The sequence below is a fragment of the Ruditapes philippinarum genome, unplaced genomic scaffold (assembly GCF_026571515.1).
Source record: "Ruditapes philippinarum isolate M1 unplaced genomic scaffold, ASM2657151v2 ctg1617_1_1_1_1, whole genome shotgun sequence".
Classification (NCBI taxonomy): Eukaryota; Metazoa; Mollusca; class Bivalvia; order Venerida; family Veneridae; genus Ruditapes; species Ruditapes philippinarum.
In genome coordinates this window covers 107-23509 of record NW_026864487.1, presented here as the reverse complement: position 1 = coordinate 23509, position 23403 = coordinate 107, and the positions used below count along the sequence as shown (strand labels likewise).

The 23403-nt window shown below is 32.6% G+C and overlaps 3 protein-coding genes across 3 annotated transcripts; 1 reads left to right on the top strand and 2 right to left on the bottom strand.

Moving 5' to 3' along the window:
* Positions 1-3727: 3727 nt before the first annotated feature.
* On the bottom strand, positions 3728-6945 carry LOC132725772 (large ribosomal subunit protein mL50-like). Its single transcript, XM_060710952.1, has 4 exons — positions 6779-6945; positions 5565-5704; positions 5116-5248; positions 3728-4177 (listed from the first exon to the last, which is right to left on the bottom strand). The coding sequence occupies exons 1-4, from the start codon at positions 6854-6856 to the stop codon at positions 3845-3847; spliced, it is 684 nt and encodes a 227-aa protein (XP_060566935.1). The 5' UTR covers positions 6857-6945; the 3' UTR covers positions 3728-3844.
* LOC132725771 (serine/threonine-protein phosphatase Pgam5, mitochondrial-like) lies at positions 6887-12837 on the top strand. Its single transcript, XM_060710951.1, is given in 7 exon segments — positions 6887-7035; positions 7037-7077; positions 8478-8656; positions 9065-9279; positions 10782-10915; positions 11284-11466; positions 12686-12837. Coding segments are annotated over 6 exon segments (765 nt in total). The 5' UTR covers positions 6887-6990; the 3' UTR covers positions 11435-11466; positions 12686-12837.
* Positions 12838-15889: 3052 nt separating this feature from the next.
* On the bottom strand, positions 15890-23125 carry LOC132725774 (SWI/SNF-related matrix-associated actin-dependent regulator of chromatin subfamily B member 1-like; the record flags this gene model as incomplete). Its single annotated transcript, XM_060710955.1, has 7 exons — positions 15890-16795; positions 19179-19310; positions 19871-19952; positions 20327-20435; positions 21272-21447; positions 22061-22188; positions 22947-23125. Coding segments are annotated over 7 exons (846 nt in total), but the record flags the coding sequence as incomplete, so codon positions are not given.
* Between the last annotated feature and the right edge of the window lie 278 nt (positions 23126-23403).

The following is a 23403-nucleotide window of genomic DNA, read 5'->3' as shown; positions in this document are numbered from 1 at the left end:
GCTAGACACAACACCATGAAGCTTAAGACACAACACCAAGAGGCTTAAGATAAAACACCAAAATGCTTAAGAAACAACACCATGAAGCTTAATACACAACACCAAGAGACTTAAGACAAAACACCAAAAAGCTTAACACACAAAACCAAGAGACTTAAGACACAACACCAAACGGCTTAAGGCACAAAACCAAGATGCTTCTGAACCAACATCAATAGACTTAAGTAAGAACAACAAGATGTATAAGACACAATACCAAGGCTTATAGCAGCACGCCTCCAGATTCATGTTAATTTTTATGAAAATTTTGGAATTGTTTTAAAACTAAAATATTGTGTCAGCAATAAAGCTTTTACATAGTGCAATCGGCACTAACAATCCAAGAAAATTACCAAAAGGCGGTCAAAATATGCAAAACCAGCCCTTACTGCGTTAGTAACGCAGTTGAAATATGGTGATAAATACAACAAAAGCAGTCTTAAACCGCATATAACATGTAAAATATCATTTGGATCTTGAAAGTTTTTACCTATCTTAAAATTTTAGTACATTTTTCTCAATAAATATGTTGACTCATCTGAAGGCGTGAAGCTTTAAAACACAAAACATAGACATGTCATTTTTGTGCCACCGTAGGTACACTATTTTAGGATGAAGAAGACATTAAAGTGTTTTTGAAAAAGTTTACTACTCTCTTGTGTCATATACTGAAATTGAAGGGACATGTGTATACCAAAATAATGAAGTCTGTGGAGAAATATTTACAAAACATGAAACTCGAACGTGTTATTCGCCTGACAGTGGGAAAATACAAAAGTTTACTCGAGGCGATTCTTGAAGGTTCTTACTCCAACAATGACGAAAGCGATGATAACAACGGGGATGATGATACAGATGATAAAGGCGACAGCAAAATGAGTGACACGGATACAGACGACGATGAAATGAACTAATAAATAAGCGCATTAATATAAGATATGAAAAATGACACTGTTTGAGCAGATTTATGTGTAAATAATATAGATTTGCATCCTGTATATTAAATGTTCAATATGTATATCTGAAGTTTCTTATATTATTTTAGCAGGCAATAGTTTGATGTAAATAAAGTGTATATAAAAATTATCAATGCCTGGCTTTATACTGTATGTACTAAAAGATGTTTCTGAGAAAGGCACTTTTATTTCAAAGGTAACCAAGGAAAATTAAGGTCAGAATTTTTTTTAAAACTTTGCCCTTGTTAAAAAACACATCTCCCAGATACAGTTTTAAGCGAAATTTTGAACTTCATTTTTACCTTTATATTGCTAAACAAGCTGTAGGATAATTAAAGCAATATGCTTTCAGAAGGGTAAGATAATCTTCAAACAAATTGTCACAAATTGCACCAGTCAGAAATGCTCAGTCTCATAAAAGTGAATATTTATATTAAAATCTCACAATTCATGACAACTAAAATATTGATACTCACATTTTCATATCTGACCTTTGACCTGACTGCTCGTGACCTTGACCTTAGTCAAAAGACCCTGCATTTGATTCACAATGTTGTACATTTATGCAAAGTTATCTAACAACCCATCAGTGTATATAGAACTTTCATTATGGACAAATGTTTTCCTCTATCATCTAAGTGTGACCTTGACCTTTGACCTACATACTTGCTTCTAGTGTGCAACCCTTCATTTCATTATGGTGAAAAATTGTGTCAACCCTCCCTGTATGTTAAGATATGTGCCAGATTAAATATAGACTGTTAACAACTATATATTCAGAACAGCTAAATTTCATATTTTTTCCTGACCTTTGACCTCTGTTAGGGATTGCAAATTCTGAATTTTACAAGCTACACACTGCCTCATAATGGTAAACATATTTTTGCAAATGGTATATTAAAATCTCGCAATGCTCGTTCATATTTTGGTCAGTCATACAAAAATTGAACAAGCACAATGGAATTTTTTAAAAACAAGCAACACATCAGGAATTTTTAATACACTTTATGTTCAACTAATAATGAAGAATGAACAGTTTTGTACTATGAAATAAACATTAATTCACTTAAAAACAGACTCACATATTTTGCGATATTTAGCACCCTTAACAAAAGTGGCTGCCATTTGGGGGGTCATTATTCATTATATTTGACAAAATATGAAAACAAACAAAAGTAACAGATGATTTAGGTGAACAGTTATATTCATTTACACATGTGAAGACAGAACAAATGTAACATGAAAGGCTTTTTATCACCCTGTGTTGGTGATAGGGTAACCCAGTATTAGATCACACAATGCTGATAATTATCAGAGCTTTCCATGGAATCATAAAGAAGCTTCACTGTGGTCAAAAAGTCTTAAACAATATTTGAAAACATTAGATAGATCAATTGGGGCAGTTTTGTAAAAATGAATAATGAAATATATACTCAATATCACTTATTTATTTCATCATTTATTTCACGGTAATGACATATTTTCATGTGACCAGTGTTAAAATTGGTCAGAATTGACATATTTTATTCATACACCTATACAACAAAGTTTTTGTGCAAAAATATTTAAAATCTCTAGATTTTTATGTAAAACAGAACAACATTTTACAAATTTCTGCAAAAAACAATAATAGTCCATTAAATGTGTGGGTATGTCTGAAACAATCATCGTTTTCTAAATGTTCTTGTTTGTTGAAAAAATAAATTTTAAGTTACACAGTAAGGATAATTTTAATTTTTAAAATCAACCAAAATAACATGTAGAAAATTTAACTGAAACATGAAAAAACTGAAATGTAACACCATTATTGCGATTTAAATGATGACATACTGTTTTCAAAATGGCCGACATATGGTCTAAGTTTGGTCTATTAAAATTGACTTTGACTAAATATATTGTTGTTTCTATGTGCCATTCAGCAGAAAATACCTATATATGACAGCTTATGACAATTTTTGTACCATAAGATTCATTTGTTGTTTTCTTTCTGGTTTCAAAGCATTAAGTACCATGAACTAAGAGGAGCACAGTATACTTAGAAGTCAATTCAGAATTAAATTTTTAGTGTGATTCCTCATCCATTTTGAGCTTGAAGTATTTCACCACTTCATTTTAAGGTCATTTGCCCAATAAAAATTATTTTTCTGGAAGAAAGAAGAATGTTGCAAATGATCAGAAATTTTGAACACACAAAAAAATTAAAATATACACTCACTAAGAAATATTCCAAAGCTGTCAAGACAATAAAAACTCAGAAGAGTCCCTTTAAGCCCCTTCAAAATGGCAGCAAGGGGAGATAAACCAGTAATAAGAGAAACATCAACAGACATAACCCAAAGAATGAAACAATTCTTTCTTTGTAGCATATTAATTATAATACCTGTATTCATTCAATTATTGTTCATAATAAGTTAGATTTTCATGTCATGAAAACAAAGATTTTTTTCTTTCAACCTCCTCAAGCAAATAAAGGATTTTAACAATAAAATCTTTTCTCAATTATATCTTACCAACATGTGATTCAAAATTAAATTAACAAATTTCACCTTTGCTTAACCTTTAATTACTTTGTTCTATTATAATTGACATGTAATGTCAAACCTATGTTAAAAAAACACACTTATGAATCACCCTTTTTCAACAACAGTTCTCAATAATTCAATTGGATTTACCCCCCCCCCCCCCCCCCAAATACAGACCACTTTGTCTATAACAACCATGCTTGGTTTCTCCCTTAGTTCACTTAGTCTTTTGTTAACACGTTTTACTGTAAATGTTATTCATGACCATAGTCCTAATACAAAAGAACAAAACATATATGGAACTTATCAATTCACAAAAACAGTTAACTACAACCCAATAATCTTATCAGGATCATTGATGACATCACCTCCATCAAAGCCTTTGTATTTTCGCTTATATTTAATACTAGACACTCTAGTTGGTCTGCCAGGGAAAGCTGTGATTCCGTCATAAATATTATCTGTATCTGGGTGAAATCTTATATATTCTGTGTTTATATGAAGATTTTTCGGCAAGTCTAATTTAGAAAGGTCCTCTAAAGCAGAAGTATCCTTTACTTCAACCTTGAAATACTTAAAAACATCTTGCACAGTATTCATGTCATTAAGATCAACACTAGCAATGTCATGATCCAAATCTTCCATCACACGAGTCAGCAACTGCAATAAAATAACAAATGTCTGACATAAGTAAGGTATTAATTATTCAAATAAATAAGAATTTGAAAACTGCTGATTTATTGAAATTGGTAGTCAGCAACTATAATAAAATCATAGAAACTTGACATAAGATTAGCTGATTTAAAAAAAAAATCAGAATTTGAAAACCATTATGTAATTTGTAGAAATAAACATGTCTGTGAACTTTGCACAAGCAAATTAAATGTTGGAGATGAATATCATCTTTTATTTTATTATTCTATTTACAGAGAATTACATCTTAAATATTGTATAAACTCTACTGAATTTGTATTTTCCTTTGCCAACAGTTAGTGAATGTCCAATTACTAACTATTCATGAGGTAATGATTTGATTTGCTTGTAAATTTTGTTGCAAATAAGGGATCAACTAGAATTATGTCCATTATACATTGATGCCCCTTCTTCATCTGCCTTTCCAGAGGCATATGCATACATACTTATGCATGTTTCATAAACTTAAAGGTCAAGTCATACCTATTATATTAATAGGTATCTATATAAATAGTATCATAACATAAATTTCAGAAACCTATGACTAAGGAATCTGTTTTTATAAGATTAGGATTTTACAAAAAAACTGCCACTGTAACCTTGACCTTATAACCTCAAAATCAGTAAGAGTCATCTACTGACCATTTCAACGTCCCTAACAAACCACAATAAACAGGGGCTTATTCCTTCTCTCAAGTTACTGAACAGGATGAACAGACATACAACATTATGCTTCTCACTATTTTAAGTTGGCAATCTGTTTTTCAATAAGCTAGGTGATATCTGTAACAATTTCAAGCATCAATCTCATTTGCCATGTTGCCATAAAAAAACAGCGCAGCATCAACAGATATTGGTATTGGCTATAACATACTTTATGATTATAAATGCACTTGTTATCTTACATCAAACTTTTGCGCTCGATTATTCAGTTGTAAATCCATATCTGCTTGGGAACCATACACCTCTTCCACAATGTAAGATATTCTCTCGACAGCATCGGCTGGTGGTTGATATGACCGGACTTCCTCTATACATCTGAAGTATAAATAATCACTCGGGAATGTGGAATTTTTTTTAGAAAGTCTGAAGTTACAGACAAATTCTGCAAACCTGACTGTTAAATATAAATTCTTAATCCAGAAAATAGTCAGCATACTTCTGTAAAATATGTTTTGATACCAGTTCATTGATAATTACACATAATATATAAGATGGCCAACAATAAAACATAAACTGATTATACATGCATTTGGTGTTCACTAAAATTTTTTGTCATTCAAGTTAAATGTCAGGATAAGGTATTAGGTGGAGAGTTTAGCAGTAATGACAAAATGCATGTTAAGACTCTTACTCCCTTTTCCTCACGGGTATAGCTGGAACAATATTTGTTTCGTCTGCACCATCCTCGATCACACTCTCTTCAGTTTCCTTCTCCGACCACCACTGCAAAGTCTTCAACTTGTCTACAAAGCCCATCTGCCTTGCATGTAACTATAAAAAAATGAATATATATCACAATAGTATCCTTGCCAACAATTCTGTCAAACAAAGTTTGTTTGTAGGTATGGTTTTACATGTGTTTAATTGCATTTTGTATACACAATGTTCCCTGGTTCTGAATGAGAACATATCTGTTTTAAGCTACTAATACCAACTTTTACACATAAATCATTCGAAAAATCAAAGCAAGACGACAGGTATCAGATATTTTTCTTAAACATATGCCAATCCTAGGACTTCCATGTACACCTGGTGTCACCGGCAATCTTAAAGTCAAGCTAAAAAATTGAATTGACTCCCTTTAATTATACCAGTATCAATTAGTTTTTAGTTTAAACATACAGTTACTATATTTATTTCTCAGAATATAAACATTGTATGCATCACCATGTTTCAATTTACAATATACACAAAACATTTCAAATACATGTATTCTTACAATACAGGATTAAAATGGCAGACTAAGAGTCTTATGATTTTTTTTATATTTTTTTTTTGCTTTACGAAATTGCAATGCTTATAAAATCAAATAACTAATCAACATATTACAAGAAAATGCCTAAACAGCAATTACAAATAATCAATGACATAATTAAAAAAAAACTTTATTAATATTCTGTTTTGTATGTGTACTTTCCAGCTCCTCAAAAAAAAAAGTTTTTTATAAACCTTCAGAATATTGAATTTGTATACACATTTTTAATACTGATTACTTGGAGCAGAGATGACTGTTTGGGACAATGCTAGTCATTTACAAATGTAAATTGACTCACTAATTTATTAAATTTTTATTAATCCATATGAAAAAGGCAAATGTCAGAAAAAGCCAGCAATATTTTGACAATAACTATGGTATGCTCAAATTTTGAATAGTAAGCTTTTGTTGAAACCCTTGCAAGAGTCTTGCACAGGCAAAGGTCAATTGTGAAAGAGTACCCCACCCACTTTTTAAACGTTATGACGTTTAATTTCATTAAGATTTTAGATGTAAGAAAGTTAAATTCAGCATAATGTCTATGAAAAACATTGAGCATTTTGTTTTTGAATAAAAACATGCAAGTTTACCAAATATGACTGTTGAGAACAAGTAAGCAGTCTGTAAAATCGGCGAATAGCATTTCGTGCTTCCATGGGCGCTGCCATCTTGGATTGTTATTCGGAATACTCTTACATTTTGGTGTAACCATGAAGAGGCTCCTACAAAAGATTTATCATTGTTCAAAAGTTTACGGGTTTACAGCTGCAGGGGGCAGTTGCTATTGTTGGCATTGTGATCTATGAAAGAAGCAGAAAACAATCCAGTATTTTCATCATGGACAACAACACGTGGACCCGAGCGTAAAATGGGATTACAATTGGGATAAGTAGGTTAAAAATTTCATCACTTTGTCACTCATGTACTAACATGTTTAACTTTCGTTTTAAACAAATATTGATGTATTATGAAAGCTACTCTTAAAAATTAGAATAAGTTATTTAATGAATTTGGCAATTTATTTTTCAACAGTTCAATCTGAGAGAGATCCACTAGAGATCCATGGAATCCACAGACGCTTGGGGGTCAGATCCTGCCCCCAAACGTGATACGCCCCCGTAAACCATCACGGATTTATATTGTAATATAAATCCGTGATACCATCAAGTCTCAATTTGAGACTTGATGGTATACGGTATTTTTTCATATATACGTAAAAATTGTTTGAAAACCATTTTTATCGTTGTAACAGATGTACAATTCGTGTTTAAATATTAAAATAGTTTTTGTAGAGTGTTTACAGGGGCGTATCACGTTGGGGAGGCAGGATCTGACCCCCAAGCGTCTGTGATGGAATCCGGGTCAGCTCGGCACTAAAACATACTCGGCCCCCGAGTCAGCTCGGCCCTATTCCAACTCGGCACGGGTCAACTCGGCCCACTTTTAAAAATGGGTAAAGGACATCAAAGGACTCCTATTGTCACGGGCTATTATTATCAATCAATGTGTATGTTAAAGATACCGATTAATTAGGTGATAATTATGATTGACTCATTCATTCAAATTTGATTAGTGACCACCTGCAATTAATTAGAAGCTTATGCTATTAAGTAAACACATTTTTGTTTCATATTTTTTTGAAAATTACTTTACAAACAAAATGCATCTAAGGAAACATATTAAGTAAACACATTTTTGTTTCATATTTTTTTGAAAATTACTTTACAAACAAAATGCATCTAAGGAAACACATTTTTATTATATCTACATTCACAGGCACAAGTATCGGACCTGGGAAGAAAAAATATGAAGTTATTTTATCAATCTGTTCATATTTTTTCTTCCCAGGTTCGATAATCGTGCCTGTGTCTATATTAATTTTATCGAATCTGCAAGACAAATAAATAACTTTTTTTTTCTAAATATACTTTATTTCAGCAGAGGTACAATGTATAATTATATAATAATAATAAGATATTTCTTATTATTCATTTACCTTAACAACATGCAAAGCAAAGTTAATACGTTTTAGGCCTATATATTTTTGTAAAGTGGGCCGAGTTGACCCGTGCTGAGTTGGTTTAGGGCCGAGTTGACTCTTTTCCAGATCCATGAGAGATTCATTCTCCAAATGTGTAAGCAGTCAGATAGCTTAGTTTGTAGAGCTGTTCTGATGTTTGTGAGTTTTAGTCAGAGGCGCAAAATTTTTCTCACCTTGTTTGTTAGCCCAAACTAAAATGTACCAAGGAAAGTTTTACAGTGATATATTCTTACTATCTATAATTCTAGAAGAGAACCGGAGAGCGTAATAAAACCTCCAAAAGAGTCGGCGACTGACGATGAAAAACTCCAGTACAAGGAGAAGCTTAAAAAGGTTCCCACGGCAACAAGACATATCATATTGATCAGACATGGACAGTATTATGACAGGGAAAGTTTAGATATCAACAGGAAATTAACAGATCTAGGTATGTTTTTCACTTTTGACTTGAACATTTGGCATTTGATATTCTGTCAAAATCTTTCAGACGAAAAAAGCTAATTTTGATATCAATATGCTTTTGCAAATTAGGGAATATTTGAGATAATTTGGAGAAACATCTGTGCCAAGGTTTTTGCTTTGCAAAATGAAATCTCAATGTTTTTTTTTTTTGTTAGAGTCCAACTCCCAAAAAGTATAAGAGAGGCAATAATGACTTGGGTGACCTGAATAACACACTGCATTAAACATGCTAAAATACATGATTAAGAAAAAGCCAAGTTATGGTATAATGCCATGTCCTTACAAAGGAAATATTATAGAAGAACTGCTTTTTATATAATTTAAAAAAAAAATAAAAAATTATTTACTTAATTGAACATCTGATGTATTATAGGCCGGGAACAAGCGCAACTTACTGGTGCAAGATTAGTCGACATGAATTACCCATGGTCCAAATTAATTTGTTCAACAATGACTCGTGCAAAAGAAACAGCTGACATAATTCATAAACAGCTTCCAGATCTTCCTAGAGAAGAGTGTGATTTATTAAGAGAAGGTGCTCCCATACCTCCTGAACCACCCTCGGGGAACTGGAGACCTGAGAAACAGGTAAATATCTTGCATATCAGACAGGATTATCTACCATTTACACCGGTGCTAGAAATAATGTCATTGCCGTGCGCCATTTATGAATGAATTGCATTCTTAGGATGACGTCATTTTACCGTTATGAATTAAGTTGTAAGTTCATATGCTACTATAAGAAAAAAGTGCGTCATGAGAATATCAGTTATACCGCCATAAACACTTACCCTTGAGCTAGATATTCCGGTCCTTACCGGCAGCCATTGTAAGATTCTTAAAATCTACATTGCCTTACCCTCATTGGTGTGGACCTCTGTCCCTGGTACATACACATGTGTTCTGAAATTTACCTATGTCAGATTAAATCTACGCCACTTGCAAGTTATCATGCTCTGTTTTTCAATGAAATGGTATGAACTGTAGAATATATATGAATTTTGGGAATACAGAATATATCACAAATTCCTCTTTGACAGCGAGAGAATTTCATAATAAATTTATACAATAAATACATTTACACTGGTAAAAATACTTATACTGTACTGTACTTGTATATATAAGTATATGCCAGAATTAAAATAAAGCCTGTAGTTCTATTGTTTACAGCAATAAAACATTTATACCAGTAGTATAGTCATGCCAGTGAAACATTATACCAGTATGAAATTTATACCAGTCATACATTAATACCAGTAGTATATTTATGCTAGTGAAACATTTATACCAGTAAGAAATTTATACCAGTCATACATTTATACCAGTAGTATATTTATGCTAGTGAAACATTTATACCAGTAAGAAATTTATACCAGTCATACATTTATACCAGTAGTATATTTATGCCAGTAAATCATTTGTACCAGCATCATTTTTATCCCAGTCGTACATTTATAACAACAGTAAATTTTTACCAGTAATACATTTAACCAGTAGTGAATTTGTACCAGTAGTGAATTTATTCCAGTAATACATTTATAGTTATACATACCAGTAGTATATTTATGCCAGTAAAACATTTATACCAGTAGTGAATTTATACCAGTAATACATTTACCTAGTAGTGAATTTATACCAGTAATACATTTATAGATACCAGTAGTATATTTATGCCAGTACAACATTTATACCAGTAGATAATTTTTACCAGTAATACATTTAACCAGTAGTGAATTTATACCAGTAGTGAATTTATACCAGTAATAAATCTATACATACCAGTAGTATATTTATGCCAGTAAAACATACCAGTGTTAATTTTATACCAGTAATACATTTATACCAGTAGTGAATTTATACCAGTAATATGTTCATACCACTAGTAATACATTTACACCTGTAATACACTTATGTCAGTAAAACATTTATACCAATAATACATTTTCACTGGTAACACAATTTAACTAGGAATGCATTTACACTGGTGATAAATTTATACCAGTTATACATTTACACTGATTACATGTATAATTCAATGGTATGACACATACAGAAACACTGTCAGAGTGAAATATTATGTGTTGTTTCAGCAGTTTTATAAAGATGGTGCTAGGATTGAGGCAGCGTTCAGGAAATATTTTCATCGAGCTGACCCAGAGCAGACCAATGACAGTTACGAGATCGTCGTGTGTCATGCAAATGTGATAAGATACTTTGTATGCAGGTAAAATACAATGTAGTCATTTTTATGGGTAGTTAAATGATGTCATATATGGTATTCAGTGTGCAGACAAATGCAGCCTAACTGCGTATCAAAGCCAGCTAAGCTTAATAATATAAAATACAACCAGGGCTATCAGGTTCGATCCTCGGGCAAGGCTAAATTTCATTGAGATAATTCATCTTGGACATTGAATCTGTTGGTCATTTTTCTATTTTAAAAGTATAGTTTTATTACAAATTTGTTTATTATCTCTTACTAAGAAGGTAAATAATTAAAGAAAAAAACACCTTTTACACTTAGTTTCAAAATTAATATTTCTAAACAATGGAGGAGCGAAGTTAATTGATATATTTTCATTATGTTTTCAGAGCGTTACAATTCCCTCCAGAAGGCTGGCTACGTATAAGTCTCAACCATGCAAGTATAACATGGCTGTATATACGACCCAATGGTAGAGTAGGCCTTCGTACCCTAGGAGAGGCAGGATTCATGCCTGTGAACAAAGTTTCTGTATTATGATCAAAGCTTACCTGTAGGGCTATATTTTTAAGGTAAGGTATGTTATATTTTTTGTGCCCCCACTTTATTGGCGGGCATTTAGATTTACCCTTGTTCGTCTGTCCCTCCTTCCGTCCATTCACTTTTGTGTCGCACGTAACTCAAAAAGTATTTGACCGAGAGTCATGAAACTTTACAGGAATGTTGATCAGCATGTGTAGTTGTGCACCTGGGTATTTTCGTCTGGATATTTTTAGTATTTTTAGAGTTATTGCCCTTGATTTAGTAAAATTTTGCAATTTTCAACTTGTGTCGCATGTAACTCAAAAAGTATTTGACCTAGAGTCATGAAACTTTACAGGAATGTTGATCAGCATAATAATAATCAACATCACTAAATTACAGGAATAATGATACACATCACTGTGAAGCTATGAACCTGGGACTTTGCATGTGGATTTTTTTCAGTTTTGTAAGAGTTGTTGCCCTTGACTTACAGTAGTATAAGTTTGCAATTTTCAATTTGTTCATGCATAGCTCAAAAAGTATTGTAGGCTTGAAAGTTTACAAGAATGTTGGTCAGCATGTGTACTTATGCACCTTGGGGTTTGCTTGTGGATTTATTCAGTATTTGTAAAGTTCTTGCCCTTTACTTAGTAAAAGATTTTTAGTTTTCAAAAAATATTTGACCTAGAGTCATAAGATTGACAGAACAGTGGCGCGGTGGGGGCACCCGTGTCCTATGGACACATTTCTAGTTTTTCATTGGGCTCTTTGTCTTTACACTAACCTTTCCTTCAAGTCTTTGGTCACGTTACTTTCTCTCATAGAATCTTTATGAATGTATGTTTTAGGATTTGGTGTCAACCATTGGTTGGAGTTTTCAAGTCAATTAGGGTTGATGTTATTGAGGCTAAAATAGACTTTTCCTACATAGTAATGACCATATTTTTAGCTTTTTTAAGTCGTCAGCAAGCATAAACTTAATGGTGTTACCAATATTCTAATTCTAATCATATTTTTGTTTGGTTGTGAAATAGAGAAAAACAGAATCTGCGACAAAATTAGGCTTGTTTAGACAGTAGTTTATTTGAAAGAATTTTAGAATTTTCAGCCTATGCTCATTTATAATTTTTTACATGTAACTACATGAACTAAGTGGTTATTTTAAGTTTAAATGTTTCCTGTAACAACTTGAAAGAGTACCTTTGTTATCATTTTAGAAAAAAGAGATAATCATTAAAAATTACACAATACTTTGCTTTATTTCAGGTTGTTTCAAGGGATGGACCATTTCACAGGGAAACTGTTGTTATCGAGTCAAGCTGTTGTAACTGCGTTGTTAATCTATGGGCTCTGACTTCTGAACTTTAAAAATTTAATATGGATCTCTATTTGTTAAAGTCATTGGGTAATGACTGGAAATGAAATTTTAAAAAATAAAGTTGGGTTTATATATATATTTTCTTCACAACATGATATGGTGGGATGTTAATCATAAAAAGTGTTGATTTGTAAAAATACAACTAAAACTTGCAAATATAGGTAGGAGGCAAAATTCTTAGCAGTGACAAAGTAAGAAAAATATGTTTTGGAAACTCATTTGATAAAAGTTATTTACATTGGTGAAATTTTTCATTAATTTGTTATGTATTTTCAAATGAACATTTTTTGTGAAAGATATATTGTGCTTTTCCCCTACAGGAAATGTTGGGTGTAAAATACGAGGGATGTGCAAATTTTGATTTTTCATTTTGTATATAAATAACACAAGACAGATAATTGTGAGCATGTAATAATTTGAAGCTAAAATATTTTGAATCTCTTTCTTGTTGCAATAGTGAAAGCATTTGGACTCGTACTGCATAAACTTCGTAAGTCGTTAATGTATATTTCATGGGACACCTTTAATCAAAATGTTTGATCATGTTTACAAGCAGCATGCCTCCAGATGAGTGAGAATATTTCAGTAAATTCAAACTTGAGAATAATGTACTAAGAGTTAGGAAAAGTAGAAAGGTTCAGGATTCGAGAAATAATTTACATGTTATTAGCAATTAATGGTTAATTTTTCAATATAAGTAACTATATTTCTTCTGCTTACTAATGCAGTAAGGGTAATTTTTGCCTATTTTAACCTTTTTAGCTCGACTATTCGATAAGAATAAGTAGAGCTATTGCAGTCACCCGAGCGTCGGCGTCCGCGTCGGCGTAACCACTTATGTTAAAGTTTTTGTAATAGTTCAAATATTTTCAAAGTCCATTGACATATGGCTTTGAAACTTTGCACACTTGTTCACCATCATGACCCCAACCTGTAAACAGGAGGAGGTAACTCTATCAAGCATTTTGACAGAATTATGCCCCTTTTTCGACTTAGAATTTACGTTAAAGTTTTTGTAATAGTTCAAATATTTTCAAAGTCCATTGACATATGGCTTTGAAACTTTGCACACTTGTTCACCATCATGACCCCAACCTGTAGACAGGAGGAGGTAACTCTATCAAGCATTTTGACAGAATTATGCCCCTTTTTCGACTTAGAATTTACGTTAAAGTTTTTGTAATAGTTCAAATATTTTCAAAGTCCATTGACATATGGCTTTGAAACTTTGCACACTTGTTCACCATCATGACCCCAACCTGTAGACAGGAGGAGGTAACTCTATCAAGCATTTTGACAGAATTATGCCCCTTTTTCGACTTAGAATTTATAAAAGTTTTTGTAATAGTTCAAATATTTTCAAAGTCCATTGACATATGGCTTTGAAACTTTGCACACTTGTTCAACATCATGACCCCAATCTGTAAACAGTAGGAGGTAACTCTATCAAGCATTTTGACAGAATTATGCCCCTTTTTCGACTTAGAATTTACATTAAAATTTTTGTAATAGTTCAAATATTTTCAAAGTCCATTGACATATGACTTTGAAACTTTGCACACTTGTTCACCATCATGACCCCAACCTGTAAACAGGAGGAGGTAACTGTATCAAGCATTTTTTTTACTATCAAGCACTAAGAATAGTCGAGCGTTGCTGTCCTACCGACAGCTCTTGTTGTAATTAATGTGGGTTGCTTTACAACATTATACTTTTTATTAAATTTTCATAATTTTCATGAAAATAAGCATTAATCTGGAGGCGTGCTGCTTAAAGGGAGATAATATTCTCATTTTATCATCATCAAGTAATGAAAGAAAATTGTTCAAAAAATTTATACATAATTATGATGATTTACTTAGGCATAATTATCTGTTGAAAACTGCACAACATTTTATCATTCATGCAAGAAAATGTATTTTATATATAAAAGACAATCTGTTATCATGGGAAATAAATATACATTTCGTAAGAAATATCGTCTTGTTATGTCTTGCATTATATTTCTAGTATTATCAATTGTTGGGTACCGCCTCTGTGGTCGAGGGGTTAGAGTCGATGACTTCTAATCCAGTTACCTCTCTGACGTGGGTTCGATCCCCGGGAGATGCTTTGGTAGTTTAGCAAGGAGGAAGGTAGTCTAGTACTGGTGTAACTCTCCAGGAACGAAAGTTAGGAAACTACCCGCCTATATGACTGAAATACTGTTGGGAAAAGGCGTAAAATGAAACAAACAAACAATCAATTGTTGCTTACTAAAATATTATCATAAGGCTGGGTAAGATGGATTTTCTATTGTATCTATATTCTAATTCATGAATAAAGCTGCATATTGATAGGGCAATGGCAGTTCCAGTCTAAACCTGACAGTTTGCTTTTAAATCCAAGAGTTTTTTTAGAAAGACCCTAAAATCAAAGAATTCATAAATTATATGTTGATATTTAAGATGACCAAGATTAATTCACATATTTGTCATTGTAAAGGGATGTCATTACTTTCACAGGAAGGGAGTGTCTGCAGCCAAGTGGTTATGATCATTGACTTCAATCTACCTGCCCCTTGCCACCGCAGGTTAAAATCCTGCTAGGGAATTTGGATTCTTTCAAATGAGGAAGTTATCCAGCTATCTCGTGCCTGAAATAATACAAGGAGAGGCACCTGAGGTCTTCCTCCACCACCAGTAAAGTTGGGAAGTTTAAAGATTTATATTTGTTCATGCTACAAGTCAGCTGTGCTTAAGTTTGTGAATTTACTTTTTACCATATACCCAATTGTTTCATTTGACTGTCGGATCTAATGGGTATCTATGGTTCTATCCAAAGTTCATCTAGTCACATAAAATATTTTCTATAGAATATAATAGAATGAACAAGGTCACCTTTACATTGCATACACAAACCAGACTACTGTTTTCAACCCTTTAATTAACAGTTCTTTAGTGTGAAACATAGGTCCTCTTTCAACTTCCCACTGAAAAACTATAAAATTGCTTTCTTATTGTAGAACAAATTCAGACTGTGTCCAGGTAGACAGTAAGCTAAGGAACTGTTTTTCCTACAACTTTGATTCAGAAATAATATCTAGAATGTCACAGTGTTTGACATTTATTTTTCTGCACAGACATAATTACAATGTTACATAAACACAATACTACAAAGTACAAAAACATACAAAGCTTTAAACAACATTGTTATTTTCAGTATTTTGGTATGCCGTCATTTGTTAACTCATGGAAAAAAATATTTTATTATTTTAAATTGCTTACTTGATTTTAGTATCAAAGTAAAATCTAGTAGTAAATTTAAAATTCTTCAAAAAAAACACCTTTTCTATGGAAATAATAATGAACATTTGAGTCGGGTATAACTTTCTTTCAATGACTTCGTATTTATTATGTACATCAGACCAGCTTCTGTACCAATGTATCAGAATACAATGCATGTTGAATGATAACAAGTTCATTTCATATTGTCACTAAAACATATTTGAACACATTGATAATGCAGTTCCTTCCAGCCAAGTAACTGTTCTCATAATATATATGCTTTTCACATAGCAATTATTACCTCCCCTGGCCGTCATTTTGAGGGTCTATATGCATAATGCCACACATAAGATAAAAATCTCTTGTTATTCATCTTTATGAAAACTGATGAAAAGCTTTCACATATTGGTGCTAAAATAATATTTTCCGTCATATGTAAAGAGGAATTTGACAATTTGACTAAATCAGCTTTTATATTGATTTTTTCATATTCTGCCAATTATATTATAGAGAATATTGATCTCCCAAAAATGGCTGCCACTTTTGGCAAGGGAGGTAAATATTGTAAAAATCAGGAACTATTTTTGCAACAACCAATAATGGTTCCCATATGAATAGGCTGGTTGATACTGTATTTTTTCCACATATCTAAGAACTGCTCCCTACAACAATGACTCCTCCCATCATGAAGTTCACCATGAAGGTGCTGTATTTGCTAATCTTCTCATTCGTCTGAAATAAAAAAATAACAGATTTATCAGTTTGCTTCTTCATTAACATTCAGTTACTCCTGTATGAAACATTTAAATTATAATACATCACATAGAAATGTGTTATAGGAAACTGATGTTCCTATATTCAACAAGAAATCCTGTAAAATCACTGCTGTGCATCATCATAGCAGTATACTTATTTTTGTTAAATCAAGGTCCATAACTCTCCTAATCTCCAATGAATTTGTGGAAAAATTACCAAGATGCGTAAAATTGTTATTCTTACAAGTGTCCTTAAGAGTTAAATGGCTTTAGCAGTGTGCATAGCACTGCTGATCTTTAAATACTTTCATATTCTTAGAAAGTTTTGTGACTCAAGCAGTGCTACGTTTGGAGTGCCAAGAGACACAAGAGCTGTCCATGGAGCAGCCCACTCCACTTCCACTAAATGGACGTGGCAGGCAGAATTCATCATGTTAATAGAACCATTGCCCTTCTCTAGCCAGCTAAATATAAAGTTTTAATGCTTATAACAAAAACTTAATCAAAAAGTTAACAAAGTTATTTGTAACCTTGACCTTCACATGTGTAGCTGGTGGAACTCGTAAAGTGTATCTACATACAAAGTTCGAAGTTCCTAAATCAATGCACTTTGATTTTTTGGCCAATTAAATAATTTGCAATTACAGATCCAAGTGACAATTACCATTAGACCTAAAATTGGATGAGGCAGGTAGAACTTTCCAAGGTACATATGCATACAAATTATAAAGTTCTTTGCTCAATGTACCATGCACTTTTATGCTTTATTATTTTAGGTCCCAGTGAACCTTGATATAGGTAAAGCAGGAAGAACTCATCAAGGAATTCTTGTATTGAGCTTCAACTTAAATGTTGATGATAATGACAATACGAGAAAAATTATCATAAAAAGATAAGCCAACACTGGGGGGGGGGGGGGGGGGGGGGGGGGGGGGGGGGGTGGGGAGGGGGGGGGGGGGGGGGGGGGGGGGGGGGGGCGGGGGGGATACAAATGCTAAAAGATATCATATATGAATGACAAAGGACATGAAAATTTTGACAAATGGCTATATGACAAAAAATATTAAGGCTTAATGTCAATGACAATATACTAAATGGTAAAAATGATGGAGCAGCTGTCAATAAAAAGACCAAATGCTTAACAGTATAAATTTTTGAGATCTACATGGTATAAAAGAAAGAGGATTTATGATGATATGGTTTATAACATAAAATGAACAAAAAATATTTATTTATAGATGACCAAAAAAAAAATAAAGTCCCTCCATGATGCAGCATACTTTACTTTTCTCAGTGCTGAATTGCAAACTGTACATATTTCCAAGGGTGATATTGATCACTTGACCCTAACCCCAAAATAGGCTTGGGCAGCAGAATTGGTCAAGATGCATCCATACATCAAGTTTTAAAGGGACTCCACTGAGGTATTTTGACATGATGGGACTGAAAATATTTTTTTCCAGATAAATGTACCATTTGATGTAGGTTTAGACCACTAATCTTTGTGCAAAATTTCAGATCATTCACGCACTTCGTTTTTCCAGAATAATTATTCAAATTGTAAAATAATGACCCAAAATGAAAAGCGTTTAAATGCTTTTCACTCAAATCGGTCTAAGAAAATCATTAAAATACGATTTTCAATTTATTTAATATTATATTTCTTAACTATCTTTGCATATATTTCTGTTAAAAGTGCCCCAGCTCATTTATGTCAGAAATTCAAATGTTATGTTTTAAGGCTTTTAAACCTCAGTGGAGTCCCTTTAAAGTCATTTGAGTTATTGACATAAAAATTTCATCAAAATAGATACAAAGGTAATTATGCTTTTTACCCAAAATGAGTAGGGCAGGCAGGACTTATTAAAGAACATTTACATACAAAGATTGAAATTCTTACATCAATGTTATTTGCTTTAATGGTCAATTATTTATCTTGAAATTGACAGGACAATAGGGTGTGGCAGGTAGAACTCATCTAGGCACATGTACATCCAAATATGTAAAGTTATTGACCATAACTGAAAAACTTAACAAAAAATGTTGATGAAAGCCTACAAGTAGGTCATGACAACTGCTGGAAAAGCAGAGAATTTGATGTCCTCTATTAAAGTGAAATCTGGGCCTCTCAAGTGGAAGTTTTGGAGTCAATTACTCCTTAACTTGGCTTTCGACGTCCAACATGTAATGTTTTTCCTTCTTTACCTATAATATATGATTTGCAATGTGAAAGATTTCGCAGTCTCTGACTTCCAAATTTTGGAACTTAATGGAAGCCCTGTGAAATGATTGGTTATTGCAGGGTAGATAACCAGTCGATTTTTTTTTACAATATGACACAGCAAAACGATGACACTGACCTGGTATTTCTGTCTTGATCTCGTATCTTCTTCTCCATTTCTTGATCTGTAAGAATCTCAAGGAAAGGGCACCAGTTGTCGGACTCATTCTGGTTTCTGATGGCCACTTCAACAAGAGGCAGGGGTGTTTCACTGCAATCAGTATGCAAACTAATTAGAGAAATAGAAGAAAAAACAATTGCCTTTGTTAATTAGAATATATCTATTTTATATATTTATTCATAATTTAAAAAAAAACTAAATGACCAATGCAAGGTTCTTGCAAAGAATTCATAATGTTTATTTACTTTTTATTTTTGTAATTTTCAAAGAGAAAATACAGAACAAATTTTGATCACATAAACAAATATTGCTCTGTTGCCTTTGACATTTTTAACTGCAAGAGCTCAAAAAAAGATTCTATTATTTGAGTTATATTTTTTTTCTTGCTTGCAAGCCTATCTGATCTTATCAATATGATGCTTCAAGATAATACATTATGTGACCCTAAGCACAGTCTCAGTGCATTAATGCTTGATGTGCTGTTATTTATAAAATGATTAACATTAAGGGAAAAGAATTGTGGTTTGATTGAAAAGATTGATCCAACTTTTTTTTTTTTTTTACTTTTCTTTGCATCTTAATCCATATCTAATACATTAAAGTGGACTTAACAATAAAGACATCATTGACAAGACTATTTTTCAACTAACCTAAATGCATATGTTTTCTGATGCCAGCTGATTTGTCCTCGGATACTGTAAGCTATGGCCGTCACAAACTCTCCACCTAAACCTAGAAAATAAACAAACAATAAAAATACCATTACTGATATGCTTAACATGATTTTCTATTTTCACTAGCAACACACTCTTTCTTATCTATAAGTCATAGTCACTCAGATCTTGCTGATTATGTCACAATAAAATAGTTTTTCAAATCTTTCGTTAAAGGGGGATAAACGCAGTGACAGGTGTCTTTGCTATTTGCTAATTTTCTCAAAAGTCAGTATTTATAATTTTTCTCCAACTTAATGTACAGACCACCTAACACCCATTTTTCCCCAGACAGAAGCTAGCAAGTGTGGCACCAACCTACATCTGTTAAATCAGTTGAACAGTTTCATCACATTAAATATTTCAAAATCATTGTAAACCACTGAAACATACCTAACTCTGCACAAAGTTTAGTAGCAAATTGTTCAGGACTGTTCTCTGGCTCTGATATGTCCCATTCAAACTGGTCCATCAGTGATATATTGCCAACATGAATATTCAACTGAAAAATGTATAGACAAAATATTTTATCTACATTATAATACATGAATATATCTCATGGAACAAGATTTTAATCTTGTATGAATTACATTGAATGTTCATCACTTTGTCAAGTATAAAACATGTCAAAAATGACAGTGTGAAATGTTTTGATAAGGGAGTACACTATGGCCAATACTGCATGAAAGGGACACAAATATATTCCAGCCCAGCTGATGAACATATCTTTTGGATGAGCTGGGGGTTTAACTTTCAAGGTTATGGATATATAGGTAATTTTCAGGTCAGTAAACCAGAGACGACTAGTTCGATCTTGTGGTGAGGGGAAATTTCTATGTTGGATATTGGCTATTGGGTCCAATAGTCATTTGTATCTCACTGCTAATTCAGAAATCACAAGGCTTTAGTAATCTGCAACATGTGCAGAAATTGGTACCGGTAATTACTGGTAAGTTATTCACAAAAAATGGTTAGGTGGATTGATGACAGAAATATGACTAAAGTCAATTAAAATAGGTGTATAAAAACAGATAAACTAATTGGATTTAGAGTTAAATCAATACAAACGCATTGCATTTTAACTACAGGAAGAATAACCCCACACACCTCTTTGAGCATTATTTGTATGACAGAATACTGTAGTCGACAAAGTATAGGTTAACCAGATAGCTTCCAGACATTAAAAAACTTTCTTTTCCCCAATCCTGCAGCAGGCCTGAGGAAGAAAACCATCACCAACCATAAAATAGACTATCATCATAAAATATGAAGTAGGCCTATTCCTAATTCTATCAGACATCCGTCATAATAAACTAAGAAAATGGTCTGATAGTTTACCTTTAAAATGACTCGTTGATCAAATGGCGTTTCTTCTACAGGCTCTGGCTGTTCATTTTGATACTGTTCTAGTTGTGACCTGATGACCTGTGCTATTGCTGGTACAAAGTTCACAGGATTTAGGTCAAGGTCATCGCATAAAATCTCTGCAAACATTTCTGGTGAGATCAAGGTTTCTGAAATAAAATGAAAGAAGTGAAATGAAACATTCATTTCCTTAAAGCTCTGGGTAGAAAATCACTTTCCCTGTGGTAGTAATACTACTCCAGTATCAAGGAATAAAAAATAAACAAGCTTGCGATTTCTATGAATCTTTCCTTTTCTTACTTTAAAATTACGGTAACTTAGGGTCTTACAATAATAAACTATTCTTGGAATTCGGTTGACAATATATAAAGGTCATTAAATTCATTCAGGTGAACAATTCATGAAAATCCAATGTTAATGGAATAACGGGTTTTAAACAGTGATTTATAATTGTGAAGACTAAAATGAATATATTTAGTGGCTATGGAAACAAAAACTTGCACACAAAACCTTCACCTGTAGTTTCGAACTTTTCCAAGTTCACTAAGGGGTAAAAGTCTGTAAAATTTCACATAAGAGTTATTGATCTTGGATAGTAACAAACAATTATGATTTTATAACATGTTAGAATTTTCAAAAGAATACTTTGACTACATATTGAGAAAGCCTTCATTTCTTAATGTAAGCATTACATCAACTTCATACTTCTTTATTAACCTACATTAATTATTTGTACCTCAGGTAATCTATAATGCAACAAACCATTTTTATTCCATGTAAAACAGTCTCGGAGTTTCTGTCCCTCGTACTCCATGTCCAGTCTGATAGGTACAAGGTTCTCAAGCTGGTTGGCATTCTCGTGATTCTGTGACGGATCTGAGTCATCGTAACTGAAAATATCATACAATATATTTTACAGCTGTAAAAGGATGAGAAAATGTGCAGCCCGACAGTTCTTGATCCCTGAACCACAAATTGCTATTATGTATTAGCATAAGAGCTACCTGACGACTTATGGTGACGCAATTTCCATACTTCAAAATTGCTCACTAATGTCAGATATCAAAGAAAAAATATGTCATAACTTGTATCTACATTAAATTTCCTGTAACCTCTATATTAACACTGTGCTATCAAGATTATCTGATTCAATGAAATACTTCAAAAGGAGTACTTTTTTTTCTTTTAATAAAATGCTAAATGCATAAATCTGATGGTAAAAACTAAAATTTGATCAGTAACTTGATAAACTAAACAACAAGACGACAAATAAAGGAATTATAAAGGATTATGGCTTCAGATTTGTATTCCTTTTTAAGAAAAATTCATAATTGTTCTAATGAGTAAAATTTTGTCAGTTGTTCAAGTTATTATGAAAAATTTATACACTTCTTGAACTATCAATAGACTTTTCTAGTGTTTTTATTAAGACTTATCTATCATACCTTAAGACATGCCACTTTAAAGTCTAAATAGTAACAATTTGTGAAGTTGTAATTCTTTTTTTTTTTTAATTTCTACTTCACAGGATCTCCAGTAAAACCATTTATTCAGAAAATCTCATTGAGATCATTTAAAATATTTATTTTTTCCTATTTGAAAGATAACTAAAGAATCAGATTCAAAATTAGTTAACACTCAAACTTACCATGTAGGGAAGGTTCTCACTTTGGGTTTACCCAATCTGTTTCTATTTATAGGTGTAGAACATGGTACTGCATCCAGATGATGTGAAGTGCTGGGAACCGTTGGTACCCATGTGGAACGCTTCTGCTTAGATTCACCTCTTTGTATAGTAACAAAATAAAGTGTTAGTACAAGAGAATAAAATCATGAAGGTGAAACATCTTGAACCAACTTAATTTAGATAGTCTCCTCACATCTTGATAAGGTGTGAAGGAAATTGTTTAAAATTAGCTTCCTGCTACACTGTGCTGCCAATACCATGGGATTTTAAATAACTTCAAAAATTCAAAGTTCCCATTCTTCCTGACCAGGAGGTTTCAGCAGGCAAAGTTTCAATTAACTGATGCTAAACAATATTATAATGATTGAATAAGTTAAATACAGAGTTGAAAGCAATATACATGTAGGAAAACAGTAAT

Coding starts and splice junctions, on each gene's coding strand:
- LOC132725772 (XM_060710952.1), bottom strand. CDS start 6,856: ATGGCAGCGCCCATGGAAGCACGAAATGCTATTCGCCGATTTTACAGA. Junction 5,705..6,778: donor GTTCTCAACAGTCATATTTG/GTAAACTTGCAT, acceptor ATTTTTTTATAG/TTACATGCAAGGCAGATGGG. Junction 5,249..5,564: donor ATACCCGTGAGGAAAAGGGA/GTAAGAGTCTTA, acceptor TTTATACTTCAG/ATGTATAGAGGAAGTCCGGT.